Source organism: Antedon bifida, chromosome 11, assembly GCF_963402885.1.
Source record: "Antedon bifida chromosome 11, ecAntBifi1.1, whole genome shotgun sequence".
NCBI lineage: Eukaryota > Metazoa > Echinodermata > Crinoidea > Comatulida > Antedonidae > Antedon > Antedon bifida.
The window spans coordinates 506710-521023 of NC_136236.1; the positions used below are offsets into that span (position 1 = coordinate 506710).

General features: G+C 33.0%; 1 protein-coding gene across 1 annotated transcript; it reads right to left on the bottom strand.

Annotated features, from left to right (window-relative positions):
* Positions 1 to 4146: 4146 nt before the first annotated feature.
* On the bottom strand, positions 4147 to 14208 carry LOC144855161 (peroxisomal acyl-coenzyme A oxidase 1-like). Its single transcript, XM_078712976.1, has 15 exons — positions 14060 to 14208; positions 13544 to 13706; positions 12788 to 12942; positions 12274 to 12381; positions 11773 to 11892; positions 11391 to 11506; positions 10896 to 11065; positions 10461 to 10623; positions 10104 to 10294; positions 9637 to 9795; positions 9295 to 9400; positions 8863 to 9009; positions 6084 to 6154; positions 5596 to 5731; positions 4147 to 5176 (listed from the first exon to the last, which is right to left on the bottom strand). The coding sequence occupies exons 1-15, from the start codon at positions 14175 to 14177 to the stop codon at positions 5114 to 5116; spliced, it is 1986 nt and encodes a 661-aa protein (XP_078569102.1). The 5' UTR covers positions 14178 to 14208; the 3' UTR covers positions 4147 to 5113.
* Between the last annotated feature and the right edge of the window lie 106 nt (positions 14209 to 14314).

The following is a 14314-nucleotide window of genomic DNA, read 5'->3' on the forward strand; positions in this document are numbered from 1 at the left end:
ATTTTGACGATCGAGAATCGTCCATGTAACAGCAGGTACTATGTTTATGTTTTATAATATAAAGTGTCTGATATAGTAAATCGTCAGATTCTATGTCAAGTCGTATAACTGTCTTAATTGCAATTCTGTCGTGTGGACAGGACGTAGCGCACGTACGTTCCATTCTGGGATTCATTAGCTGTTATCAAACGAAGACGGAACGGCTAGCTGTTGTAGACGGGTTGACAAGCTAATTCCTTAACGTTAAACCTAAGTAAGTAAACAGTGGATTTTAAGTCGATAGGACATATTTCACAATGGCGGTAAGCTGCACTGTAAAGCTACTGTCCAGATCGTCAATATAGGCCTATTGATGCTTTAGGGTATCACAGCCCATGATCCATGTACGGTATTAATTACAACAGCAGTCATACATAATGTAAGCACTGTTATGTCTAGTGATAGCTTTACATATGCAATGTTGTCAGTGAAACCAAACAATATTGGTGTGAAACAATACAAATTCGACGCGTGCGTTCAAACAATGATGAAAATGGCACGCGCGTAAAAAGACGTTGAACAAAATGTACCACCAAAGTTATATCATTATCGGTTTTATTTACAGATATCTGTGACTGGTTATCAAGTCTGACTGCACACGAGGAACTGATCTACAAATCTTCTTTAAAAAAAAATTATTTAATATAATTACTCAATTCTTGTTCAATAGATAACAGAGAATGGCACTGCACATGGCAGTCTGGGCGTTCCTAGTAATCTGTAGTATCATCTTCCTGCTGTTTATTATTGTAATTATTCTCAGGATCTGCCATTATGGCGGACGGCGTGACTCAAAGACCCGACAATGCCGGTTACCATGGGAACTACATTTAGACAACGCCCAACAGGGAAAAGGGGTGGACGCACAAGACAATGTTGATGTTCTTCTGCCAATTCCGTTTAACAAGGTGGCAGAAAGGGAGTTCGGTGAAGGGGCCCCGATAATGATTGGCCATAATCAGTTCTGGAACGTATATGATTGAGAGCTTATAAATGACTGGACATTAAATGACCGTTGGCTGGACATTAAATGACCATTGGCTGGACATTACATTACATCAGTTTAATTGATGAACATCATAATAAGCTGGGAGTTTGACGAAGCTCAGAGAGGACAATGCAAAACGTTGTCTATCTGCTGCTGCTCTCTGACCAGAGAGTTGCCGAACAGAATGATGTGGATGGATGGAGGAGAAAACATTGTCCATGTATTGTTTAAATATCTGCCTTGATTATTATTTTATAATGAGGAAAGTTTGGCGACTAAAAATTGAGAGTTGGAACGCGTTTCGCTTTTGTAACGCTTAATTCCGATAACTTTCTCGAAACACGTTCACTTTTGTAACGCGTTTATGCGTAATTTCGTGTCAACTTATTTACTTGTAAACGCATGACGTATTTTACGTCACGTCTGCTCTAATCGCACGCACGCACACAACAACGATGTAGGTCTATAGGGCCTAGGCAATGACTACAGATTACATTTAACACATTAAACTATTTTTTAAGGAGGATATATTCACTGTACAATATAATACTAATTAGAAGACTACGTTACTTCATTGTTTCATTCAGTATATAGCTTATGATGTTGATTACAAGATTTGTCATTATATATTTTATATTTTTTCAATTGTATTACCGTCGTATATGTTCCATACATTAGTGTACTGTACTTCACTGTGAACAACAACGTATAATCTTGATTGATGATGTACATAATTCGTAACAGGAACATGATTTTGACGCGCGCGTCCAAAAACTGATTATCATCATTTTGAGAATACGCTCATATGCAGTGTATGGCTTACTGTATTTCATACTATGAACAACAAGGTATTATAGGCTATACCTAATATCTTGATGAATGTTAACAGTTCGTACATTTCAACACATCCTATAATACCGATCACAACATGAATTTAACGCGCGCGTTCAAAAGCTCAGAGTCATCATTTTGAAAATGCGCTCTTCGTAAATGTGCAAGTCTTCGTGTCACTGACGAAATGTGACCATAGGTGGTCATATTATTCTGTTATCTACTACTTCACTGTTTATTTGTATCGGTACTTTATTATGTATTCGCTCATTTATCAAGTAGCTGTCGACAGCAACAATCCTGCCATTTGTCAATTTTAAATATATAAACACGAGTTGCGAAATGGAAGTAGTATAAGAATTTTGATTTAAACCTTGAATTTAATATTTAATGTTATAAAAAACCTTTAAAAAATTCCTGTCATTTGATTGGATGATTGTAGGTGTCACATGGCGTGCAATATTACGCACTATTGAACGGTCGTTCTGTAAATATTTTAAATGAGTAAAGACATTTTGGTAACACAGCCTTTCATTTTGAAATAAATTGTATTTTTAACGAGCAATATATCGTACGGTATAATTTCTTACATGTTTCCCGTATATATACGTAATTTAAACAGCACGGATACGTAAGTTTAAAGGAATACTGTAAAATACGTAATTTTAAAAGATTAATACCGGAATACGATTAAATTCAATCGCAGTTTGTATAATAAAAAAAAGATGGCTTCATTGATCGACAGGAGAGAAATATTTAAATCATCGATTTAAAACTGACCCCAGATAAATAAACTAAACGTGTTTGAATGAGGATATTGTATACGCAATTAGTGACTTTAACAATATCACCTGTACAGTACATAAGCAATATGACATAACAGTCCAGCCTTCATCAACCCGCGTGCCTTCCCGATTTATGATTGGACTGAGTACAAGGACCCACCTGGCCCCCATCTACATTTGGGTTTCAAACTAAAACATCTAATAATACACTCAACTAAGATATGAAAAATGGCAGAGTATAAATAGAAGCAAAATAAACTAAACAGGAGAGTAAAAATGCTAAAAAGGGTATGACCTGTTGAATAATGGCTCGAAAGATATATGGAAAGCTATGTATGAAGAATGTCTTCATCTTAAACATGATTCCGCCGACGCAACGCAAGGACGTACGCGCAATGCAAGCGAGTTGACCAATGACAAGCCACTGTTCGAATAATCCACCGCTTGTGGATCACTTAAGCTTGGTTCCCACTAGAACGTAACGCAAGGACGTAAACGCAACGTAAGCGTTTTAGCCAATGACAAGCGAAGTTATAGACAGTTAGCAATCACAAGCGAATAAGCCATCGCTTGTGATTGGTCAATTCACTTGCGTTGCGTTACGTCCTTGCGTTGCGTCGCTAATGGGAACCACGCTTTACGTTGCGTTACGTCATTGCGTTGCGTCGCTTGTGGGAACCACGATTTACAAGCGATAGATATAACTGCTGCTTGTGATTGGCCAAATACATGCGCAGCGTGTACGTACGTGCGTTGCGCGCCAGGAAACAAGCTTTTAATTACGAAGTTTTGATTTTGATTTAAAAATGTCAAAATTAATCCTTTACTGTTATTCCATAAGGGTCACTGTCCTCCTTTTCTAATGTCGCATTTAAAACAGATAATCGCGGAATACAGAATTTATGTAGTATGATATATAGACCATATGTATAGAATATCATCATTACGATACCAAACTAAACGTTGTACAAAACACAACGTTAAATATATCGAAAAAACAACGCAGCTCAATCTGTTAGGCCTACTACAGCACGAACAATTACAGTATGATTTTTGCAGACAAGACCCCTTTCTTATTCATATTCTCTGTATATCTATAATATGTACAGTATCATTGGCAAATGCTGTAATACAGTATCACACATGGATCACATGTGACACCTGTATCATAGGCCATTAAACTAATTAACATAATACACAGAGAGATATATGTGAGAGATAACACCATATGTGGAGATACAGTAATATTTACAGTGATTTTGTATTAACAGGATTTGAACCAAAACCCTGGAATTTAAAGGCAACCTTACCATTAAATCTGAATTGTTATCGACTGTATTGCTTAACGACATTAAATTAATAATGTCTAGTTTCTAGTTACTATCTAGTTTGAATGTAAATATTTATTAAGAGATGTTTAAAGTTTGCTGCCTTGATAATGAATGTCATTGAACGGAGGTACACTTAATGTAAGTAACAATATTATGGAAAAACATTATAATTATTATAATTTAAATTTAATATTCGAACAATATTACAGAAGAACAATATTTATTGTATTGAGTTCAGTTACCTCATCATCATTTTATCAATACATTTTTCAATTAATTTATCAATAAATTTTTCAATTCAAAATATATCCCAACAACAAATACAACCCCACCCCCAATCACCCCCGCACCCCCAAGCATCATTTTTCATCGTTTGTACTTTTCACTCTTTCATATTTGCATACATTATTATACTACAGCATTCAATCATGTCTTGATTATCCCCAATCATTCAACCCACACACTTGCTTCCAATTTTCTTGGAAACATTAATTGACAGAGAAAAATATTTCATTTTGAGTCACTTTATGAAGGCGAGGAAGTGGTTTGTTTTTCCCAAATCGTGTTGATCTCATGAATATATAATATAATTAAAAATTGATAAAATATATATAATTTTTTCACCCCCAATAATAAAACCTAAACCAAATTCAACACTGTAATAACAAAATAGAATTTTTAAAATTGTCTATACTGTACTGTGATGATTTGTATCATAAAATGGTATACAATTTAAATTAAGATACAGTAGAGTGTATCAAATGGGGTTACCCCAATTGGGTGAATTTATATTTTGCAATATACCTTCTAGTAACACCTAATAGCCCCCAAAACATCATTCTAAAATGAAAAAAAAATCCATTTCAGGTCCATTTTAAGAGACCCAACAAAGTTTCTACAGAAATAGGGGTTGTTTTCACTGGAAAGTGTCCCCTAATAGAAGTGTCCCAAAAAAGGGGCCTACTGTAACTTATTCGGTGGTGTTAGTAGTAGTAAAAATATAATATAGTAATCATGTTGCAATAAACAAGTTGATTGGTAATTATAATCCTGAGTGGGTTCATGGAACTATGACATCACAGACTTTAACAATGACATCACAGAATTCAACGATGACATCACAGGCTTTAACGATGACATCATAATTTAGATGGCATTCCTTTTATGAGTTGCACAAGGTATTTGTCATATGTTTCGTGTACCTGAAGATAATAAAATAAAATTTTCTCATTTATACTGGAAAAAGAAAATAACCAAAAAAACTGTAAAAAAATATAAATTGAAAGTATAAAAAGTATGTCAAATAACTCAAAGGTAAATTCTTTCCCAAAACATTAATGCATTTTTGTTTTATAGATGACAATTAAAATTTATGGTGCAGAATATAACATTTTTTTTTAGTAGATCATACACATTTTTCCAACAAATGACAGGCCTACAAGATTTAAAATCATGCTTGCGATGATAAAATGTTGGTGCTTTTTTGTAAACTTATGGGACAAGGGTCAAAGGGCAATATGAAAAAGATTCAGCATCTTAATCTTATTCATATTGCCCTTTGACCCTTGTCAATTAAGGTTAAGCATCTTCACGAAAGATAAAAAAAGGTTAAGCATCTTACTGGCGACTGATTTCTTGCTCCTCTCTTTGCAAATTCATAAAGACGTTGATAAGCGTTGCCATCATAACATCCTAGCGTAGAATGTACACATTCATCACGATAGTCAAACGCATCCACCAGACTGACTGCTTCAGGCCTATATACAACATTATTCATGTTAAGTACATATAATGGATACAGTATTTATGTAGATAAAGAGTGCTATTGGTAAATAACTTATGATAGCATAGAGACTTAGAAACAGTTATTTTTTTTCCGTCAACGGTTATTTTTATTTCAATATGACATGAATACAGAAAAAGTTTACATAATAGACAACAAAGCAACTAGAATCATATTGAGGATCTATACTAGAAGAATAAATCATTCTTGTCACGTATAAGACCCTTTTCAAACTAAAATAATATAATTAACTAAACAGATAAAGAAAATGAGACATTGAATAGTTTATAAAACAATGTACACGCCTTGTATATTGCATGTCTTACCTTATACTTGATAGCACTTTAAGGTATATTTCAGTTGCTTCTGAAATCTGTTCTTGGGTCAAGTACCCATCCTGCAACAAAACAGTGTATTAAGACAGAATGGTAAATATTGAAATTATCATAATAATACTATTATATTTTGTATGACACTATCTGTGAGAAAGAAATTTCACGCTGCTCCGTGGCGACAAGTCAACTTTTTCGCGCAAAGCAAACTAAAATTATTTAAAGTAAAATGTTTTCTTTTATTCGTGACATTTATAAAAATTTGATCTTTTTAATCCAAGTTGTTGAATTATATTTATTGTATTATTATTATATTGGATTGCTGATTGTAACCTACATTCACAAAACAAATTACAAAACAACAATTTGAACACTAACATTTTATATGTGTCTCTAGTTTATGAAGAAATATTCAAACCGTAGAAGGATTATAACCGCAAATTATATGTATACACGACACCAAGACAACAGAATGATAAAGATCCGTGAATGTAATTAACAGAATAGTGTCATCGTCAAAAACAGATTAATCGAACCAATTAACGTTGAAACAAAATCTGTGCTACAGACTTGAGCTTGTTAATCAGCCTGCTGCTGTATAAAGGCATACAATCAGTAATCATTGGATCAGTGTCATTTAATGAATGCACTCATAAATAATCATGTTGTTTTTATTTCTTAGCTCCTGATTTAGCTTAAAGTGTACGAGACCGCATGTATTAAAGTCTCTGTATCAAACTGAACAATACAATAACTGGATGTTCTGACTGCCTGGTGTAGTTTGTAGAAAGTATATCAGTCCACCTAAATTTGTAAAAATCAAATCCTATAGTCTGGTGTACATATCAACACAGCTCTAAATTTGAAGAAAACTATAACTTAAGCTCTGTCTACAATATCAAACTTTATGTGACAAAAAAATGTGATGCGCCCATATATGGACATGATGATGTCATATCACAACCATATTAAGCATATCACTACCCTATTTGGGCACATCACACTTTTTTTGTCAAACTAGTTTGATAGTGTAGACAGAGCTTAAACAAACAATAAATGCCAACTGTCTGGTGTATATAATATAGAAATACACCAGCCCACTCAATCTACAGTATCTTGTGTGTGGGTAATAACTACATCTAACAACTAACAACTATAATCTAACAACTATAACTAACAACTATAATCTAACAACTATAACTAACAACTATAATCTAACAACTATAACTAACAACTATAATTAACAACTATAACTAACAACTATAACTAACAACTATAACTAACAACTATAATCTACCAACTATAACTAACAACTATAATCTAACAACTATAACTAACAACTATAATCTAACAACTATAACTAACAACTATAACTAACAACTATACTCTAACAACTATAACTAACAACTATAATCTAACAACTATAACTAACAACTATAATCTAACAACTATAATCTAACAACTATAATCTAACAACTATAACTAACAACTATACTCTAACAACTATAACTAACAACTATAACTAACAACTATAACTAACAACTATAACTAACAACTATAATCTAACAACTATAATCTAACAACTATAATCTAACAACTATAATCTAACAACTATAATCTAACAACTATAACTAACAACTATAATCTAACAACTATAACTAACAACTATACTCTAACAGCTATAATCTAACAACTATAATCTAACAACTATAACTAACAACTATAACTAACAACTATAATCTAACAACTATAACTAACAACTATAACTAACAACTATACTCTAACAACTATACTCTAACAACTATAACTAACAACTATAATCTAACAACTATAATCTAACACTAGCCCACCAGTGACCACTGAATTTAATTTTCATGTGAAAACATCTATACACTACTTTTTTAAAAAAAATGTTAGGAGTGTAATTCATGTAGTAAATGTAATGTCATACAGTGAACATTTTGAGCTGAGTGCTATATATTATTGTATAAACTTATTTATATTTTAAATGTGAATTCCAAGACATGTTGATATTGTGATGAAATACATTGTAATGATTCTATAAGTATGTCAGTGCAAAGATAGCAGAAGATAAATAACAAAACTAGAGTCGTAGCCATTTTTATTTCTCTTTGGAGAAAACAGTTGTAACAAATCTCCCACGGGAAAAAGTATAGAAATTAAATGTATAGAATACGTTTATGAAATATGTCTTTTTTGTAATTGCTGTGAAGTAACTTATAGCAAATATAATTATTAAAAATAAAAGTGATAAAAGTAACTTAATTAATAGATAATTTAATTTAATAGATTAATTTTATAGATTTATTACAGCACCTTTAGAAGTTTATGAATCGCATTTTACATAAATAAATTAGTGTAAAACACAACTAGCACATTTGATATGCTTTTGTAGATAATAATAATATGCAGACAAAAACATGAATATAATGTTACACATTAAATGAGATGTGAATCCACTTTATGTTATTTGATGAATGTGATTTATGTAAAACAATACAGAAAGTCCTTCCTAATAGCAATAACAATCTCAAGCTTTAAACCAGTTTGATATGCCCAAATACGGTAGTGATATGCCCAAATACGGTAGTGATATGCCCAAATACGGTAGTGATATGCCCAAATACGGTAGTGATATGCCCAAATATGGTAGTGATATGACATCATGTCCATATATAGGCACATAGTGTAGACAGGGCTTTACATACAACGAGAAGTGAAGTTGAATCTGTAAATTATTACATGTACATACCATCATAAAGTCAGCTCTATGCTTTGTTATGTAGTACAATCCAAATAGCTGGCATAGGTCATTTAGTTTGCTTTGTATAGATTGCATTGTTTGTAATTCTCTAAGACGTTCTACGAAGCCACTTAGAACAAAATACTGCATATGAGCCTACAATCAGAGGTAAACAAAACAGGTTGTTAGATCCATAATGAGAAAAAGTGTTTAGGAAATTACCCAAATAAATAATTTTCCTTTTATTCTATGCAATCTGTATTAGTATTATAATAAGATAATTTTTTTCGTCCACAAAACAAATGGAAATAATGGTGCTTGTCTCATACAAATATAAAACTTAACGTAACATATCAAAATAATTCTATCCTATAGTTACTAACATCAATATCAAGTCAAAAAGTCAAATCATCAACAAAATAGAAAAATAAATCTCCTTACTTCTCCACAGTTGACAAGTTGAACTAGGCTCTCGTTCCAGGCCTGACCTGGTGTCTTGCCACTGGCTAACAGAACACCAATCTTCTGTCCAGCAGCCATCACGAGTCTATCAAAGAAAGTTAATGCTATTATTTTTAAACTTAGTAGAAGTAGTGGTAAGAGAGATCTGAGTTAAAATCTTGTATGAGTTGGATAATCTTTGGATGACAAACACAACTCTATTTTAATATTTGGATTTAAGCTTATTGACTCTTTCAACATGAGTAGAACACATACAAATATTTATATTCATAGATATATTTTAAGAAACACATAACAATAATTAAAATAAAATAAACATACTTGTAAGATCTTATTTTAAATGCATCGCACAAGAACTGAGGCTGAGTCCAGCAGTCATCATACGTAGTGAGTTGATCAGCAGAAATGTCAGACAGATACGAAGCTGAGCCCTCTATTGTCACCCCTTCTTGTGCTTTCCTCAAACACTTCAACAAATATCTAAATTCAATTACAAATATGTATAAATATTGAAACATACCAATACAACAAAATATACAATACAATTAATAGTATAATTTTCTTTTACAACACAGCCCATAAAATCAGCTTAAGTTCTGTCTACACTATCAAACTTTATGTGATGTGCCCATATATGGACATGATGTCATATCGCTACCATATTCGGGCATGTCACTACCATATTTGGGAACATCACACTTTTATCATAAAGTTTGATGTGTAGACAGAGCTTTAGGCTGGCATGCTAAGAATCTAGAAATATTGTGAGATAATTTACACAAATTTACCGTGAAAGCTGCAGCATCATGACAGTGTTGTCGCCCTCGTATGTGCATGATGCTGAGAATCTTGCGTATATTGAGGGCAGGCCACTTGACATCAGTAATCCTTGGCCGCCACAAGCAAACCGACAAATATTAATAAATTCGGCGCTAGTAGACGTACAAAAAGACTTCAACCCACAACACAGCGCATGAAGCTGGAAAAAAAATTTACAAACTTTCATTCAAAACTGAAGATAATATATAATTATTTAGAGTCTGAACTCCTATGGAGCTCATGCTCAAAACATAAAGAAAAGGGCAGTTCCATGGAGCATATTTTTTGTATAAATATAAATGTAAAACATAAATGTATTAACCCACCTCTGGCAAGGATTGGAAGTTGTCCTGCATGATTTCAGCTTCCATTTTGTGATACATTTTTGTGATTTTCTGATGAATAAAACAAAATGCATATGCTGTAGCTAGGCCTGGAAATAGCTTCTGTTGCTGTGTTTGGTAGTCAAGAATTTGCACTTCTTCCCCTCTTGATTTATAGGAATAAAAAAATGGGATATTAGGTTGTAGGTTTAGCAAACAAAAATTCCCCATAATTGGGGCTAAGTTTAACTTTTGTACAATTGTTGCATTCTTAAACTACATTCTATATAATAAAATAATTTCATCTGGGTTCTGTCTCTTATACAAAAAGAATTAGAAATTGATTGGAATAAATATGTACTGTAACCGGCTCAATTTCTGGTGAAGTGCTGAAGACATCGGATAATTTCTACATTATATATTTAATTTAAAACTTACCCAATTTCTAGTGGTGCCTGTCTTCTCACAGCGCTGTACCTAACAGCAATAGTAAGGGCGCGTGCAAGTTCAAGGAAACTGAATGCTATAATCGTGAGCCTGACTGCGATCATTGTACCGTACGTTACTTTGATATTGCCAGACGTACTGTATGTTCCATCAGGTGCTACCTAAAATGACAATGATGTTAGAAACTTGGTCACATGTCAGACAATGAGGTCAATCACAATTACATATACAAATGAATCTTATTAAAAATATGAGGCTGTGTTGACACAATACCACACTCATGAAAACCCTGTAAGGTTCTGTCTACACTATCAAACTAGTTTGACAAAAAAAAAGTGTGATGTGCCTAAACGACATCATCACATTTTTTAGTTAGATAGTGTAGACAGAGCTAACACTAAACAAAACATCCGGAAGACATTTTGTGACAGATGATGATTCTTTGATATGAATATTGAAGATGAATTTTGGAAAAACTGAACAAACCTTAGTATATTTCATTAGCATTTGATCTCTGGGTATTCTGACATTATCAAGACGTAAGAAGCCGTTATCTACAGTGCTATAGTCCCATTTCAATCCAATGTCTCCCATTTGTCTTCCTGAAATATGAAAATAGTAATAAAATGATACAGTTCTTTATTCAAAATATTATATTCTCAAAATAAGATGTGGATTGTATGGTCAAAAGATTAAGTTTAAAAGGTCTTTGTGTGTGGCTGATTATATTAAACATTACTGGGCGTGGCTGGTGTTACACATACCAGGGCGTGGCTGGTGTTACACATACCAGGGCGTGGCTGGTGTTACACATACCAGGGCGTGGCTGGTGTTACACATACCAGGGCGTGGCTGGTTTTATACATACCTGGGAGGGGCTGATGATTATGAAGACTTCGTATTTTCACCAAAAATGCATGAGGTCCATATTTTTTACCCTGAATCACAAGCTGAGCCAACAACACAGCATAATTGCAACTTAAACCCACTAAATAAAGATAAGTCAAAAGTATTAGATGAAAGAAAAGTTACCTTATACTAGGAGCTAGATTGAACTTATGGGTAAACTGAACTGTAAAGCTCTGTCTATACTATCAAACTTCATGCGATGTGCCCATATATGGACATGATGATGTCATATCACTACCATATTTGGGCATATCACTACCATATTTGAGCATATCACTACCATATTTGAGCATATCACTACCATATTTGAGCATATCACTACCATATTTGGGTATATCACTACCAAGTTTGAGCTTAAGACATCCTTTCCTCTAATTCTGTAACTATAGTGGGTGGGCTTTTGTATGAAATCACTGTAAATTATAAGGTAAGCTCATACCTTTCAGTTACATATACTTACATCCTCCTGGCCACCATTTCATAGATGTTAAAGTTGGTGAATTTAAGACAAATTGCTGAGTTGATGCATCATAAGTTGCAGTAGTTTCAAGTCCACCTAAATATGTTCCTGAGAATTATGCAAAATAGTTTGACTTTTAAGGTGAGTTTTGGACGATTGTTAGAAAACAGAAGTAGCGGTGAATTGATGGACAGACCAAGGGTGGAGAAACTGGAAGCCTTATTCAAATCAAATTCAATAAACATTTATTTCATCATACAATTAATGAGCATAAAATGTTGGCCCTTTAACATGGTTACAAAAAATAATAAGTGAGGATAATGAAGCATCAGTATTATGATACAAAATGAAATGTTTAATAAAGATATTTCTTAAATTGAACAAAATGTTTCACTTGTTTTATATTAATAGGAAGCTTGTTTATAAAATAATATTTGTTTAGTTTGATTTACAATTTATTTTCTTTATAAAAAAAAATGTCCATCTATGCAGTAGAATTAAACAAGTTTCTCACCATGGCCTAGTTCTGTCTGAGCATACGTGCCAATTATTTTGAATTCACTAGCAAGTTTGATCCATTTTGCTTTTTGTTCGTTGGTTCCAAGCCTCTCTATCGTCGGCATAAACATTAGAGAGTGAATAGATAAAGCCAAATCAGAGTTCAAAGTTCTAAAATAACATAAACACAATGTGTTATACATATTTTGTTGATGAATTGACTTTTTGACTTGATATTGATAACCTTAGGATAGAATTGTTTTGATATTTGTTTTTCCGTTGTGTTTTAAATTTGTATGATACAAGCACGATTATTTCCACTTGTTTTGTGGATGAAATAAAGTTATCTTATCTTATGTGTGTACAGTGAAGAAGTTTATTTAGCAATATTGCTATAATAAACTGAATTTAGTGTAGAAACATAGTTTTGTATTGTATTTTTTGCTATACATTGTTATAATTGTGTGGCAGTAAGTAAGGTAGTTTTGATGCTACATTGGTGAAATTATTTCCTGGTGTATATTAGAATTAAATATATGCATTACTCCAGTTTAAAAAAAGGAGAATTATTCTATCAAAAGGAATTTTTCCTAAATGAGGAACTATGTTATCAATATATTTCAATAATAAATAATGCATAAAAAAAAAAGTTTTTTGGAAGGTTGCAAATGACATTATTGGAAGGACAGTAGGAATGTGAATAAAATGAATGCTTCATCATGATGTTGTATGCAAGACTTTTTTTTCACTTTTGCGTACTGCAAACACCAACCTTGATATAAGAAGCAAAGCGTCACCATCTAGTTTTATGTTATGCTTCTTCAAAAGTTTAGATAAGTGCAGTGACCTTTTGACTGAAAGGTCATACTTTTCTTCTGGACCAATCAGGTACCTGTCTTTTTCATCAAATATTGGGTCTTCAAGAAGAAGTTTCTCTGAAATTTAGAAATTGATATATTTAAATAAAACATAATCTTAAAATCTGCATAGAAATAGTAACCGATCATTTTTTTTCAATTTTTTAATTTGACACACAACCGGAATAAATGTGAAATGTATGAAGTGTTAGTAGTAGTAATATCAGTACATCTCTCTTCAGTTTTTTCAATGAAATTCTTTTTATTGGTCCCTGGATGGGCTAACTGCACGACGCACGACCAATGGATGGCAGACATGCATGGCTGATTTAGTAGATAAACTTGGCCTCTGCTACGAGTCCTCTCATCATTAATGATCTAGCTAGGCCTAGCTAGCTAGTAGGGTAGCCTATTTATTTATCTATACTTACCAACATAATGCCGGTAATTTGTGTTCTCTATTCCTCCATCCAAAATATGAGTTATAAGAGAAGAATCAATTGTCGCTTTATCTCTTTCCTTCTGTAAATCACGATTAATTGGCGACATTTTTAGCCTCCTCTACTCTTTCCTGATGTCGAGCTAGCTAGCCTTCTAAACATGCTCTGTTTATGTTTTTTAGTCTTTCCGCCCTCAACGTCTCAGTGTCGTTGACGTCATAGGTCACGCCACCGATAACGATACCG

What these genes read in the sequence shown, in the direction of transcription:
- LOC144855161 (XM_078712976.1), bottom strand. Translation starts at nt 14,177, where the DNA reads ATGTCGCCAATTAATCGTGATTTACAGAAGGAAAGAGATAAAGCGACA. An exon ending in CAGGCACCACTAGAAATTGG is followed by an intron (nt 10,624 to 10,895) that starts GTAAGTTTTAAA and finishes CTATAAATCAAG; the next exon opens with AGGGGAAGAAGTGCAAATTC. An exon ending in AACTTGTCAACTGTGGAGAA is followed by an intron (nt 9,010 to 9,294) that starts GTAAGGAGATTT and finishes CTCTGATTGTAG; the next exon opens with GCTCATATGCAGTATTTTGT.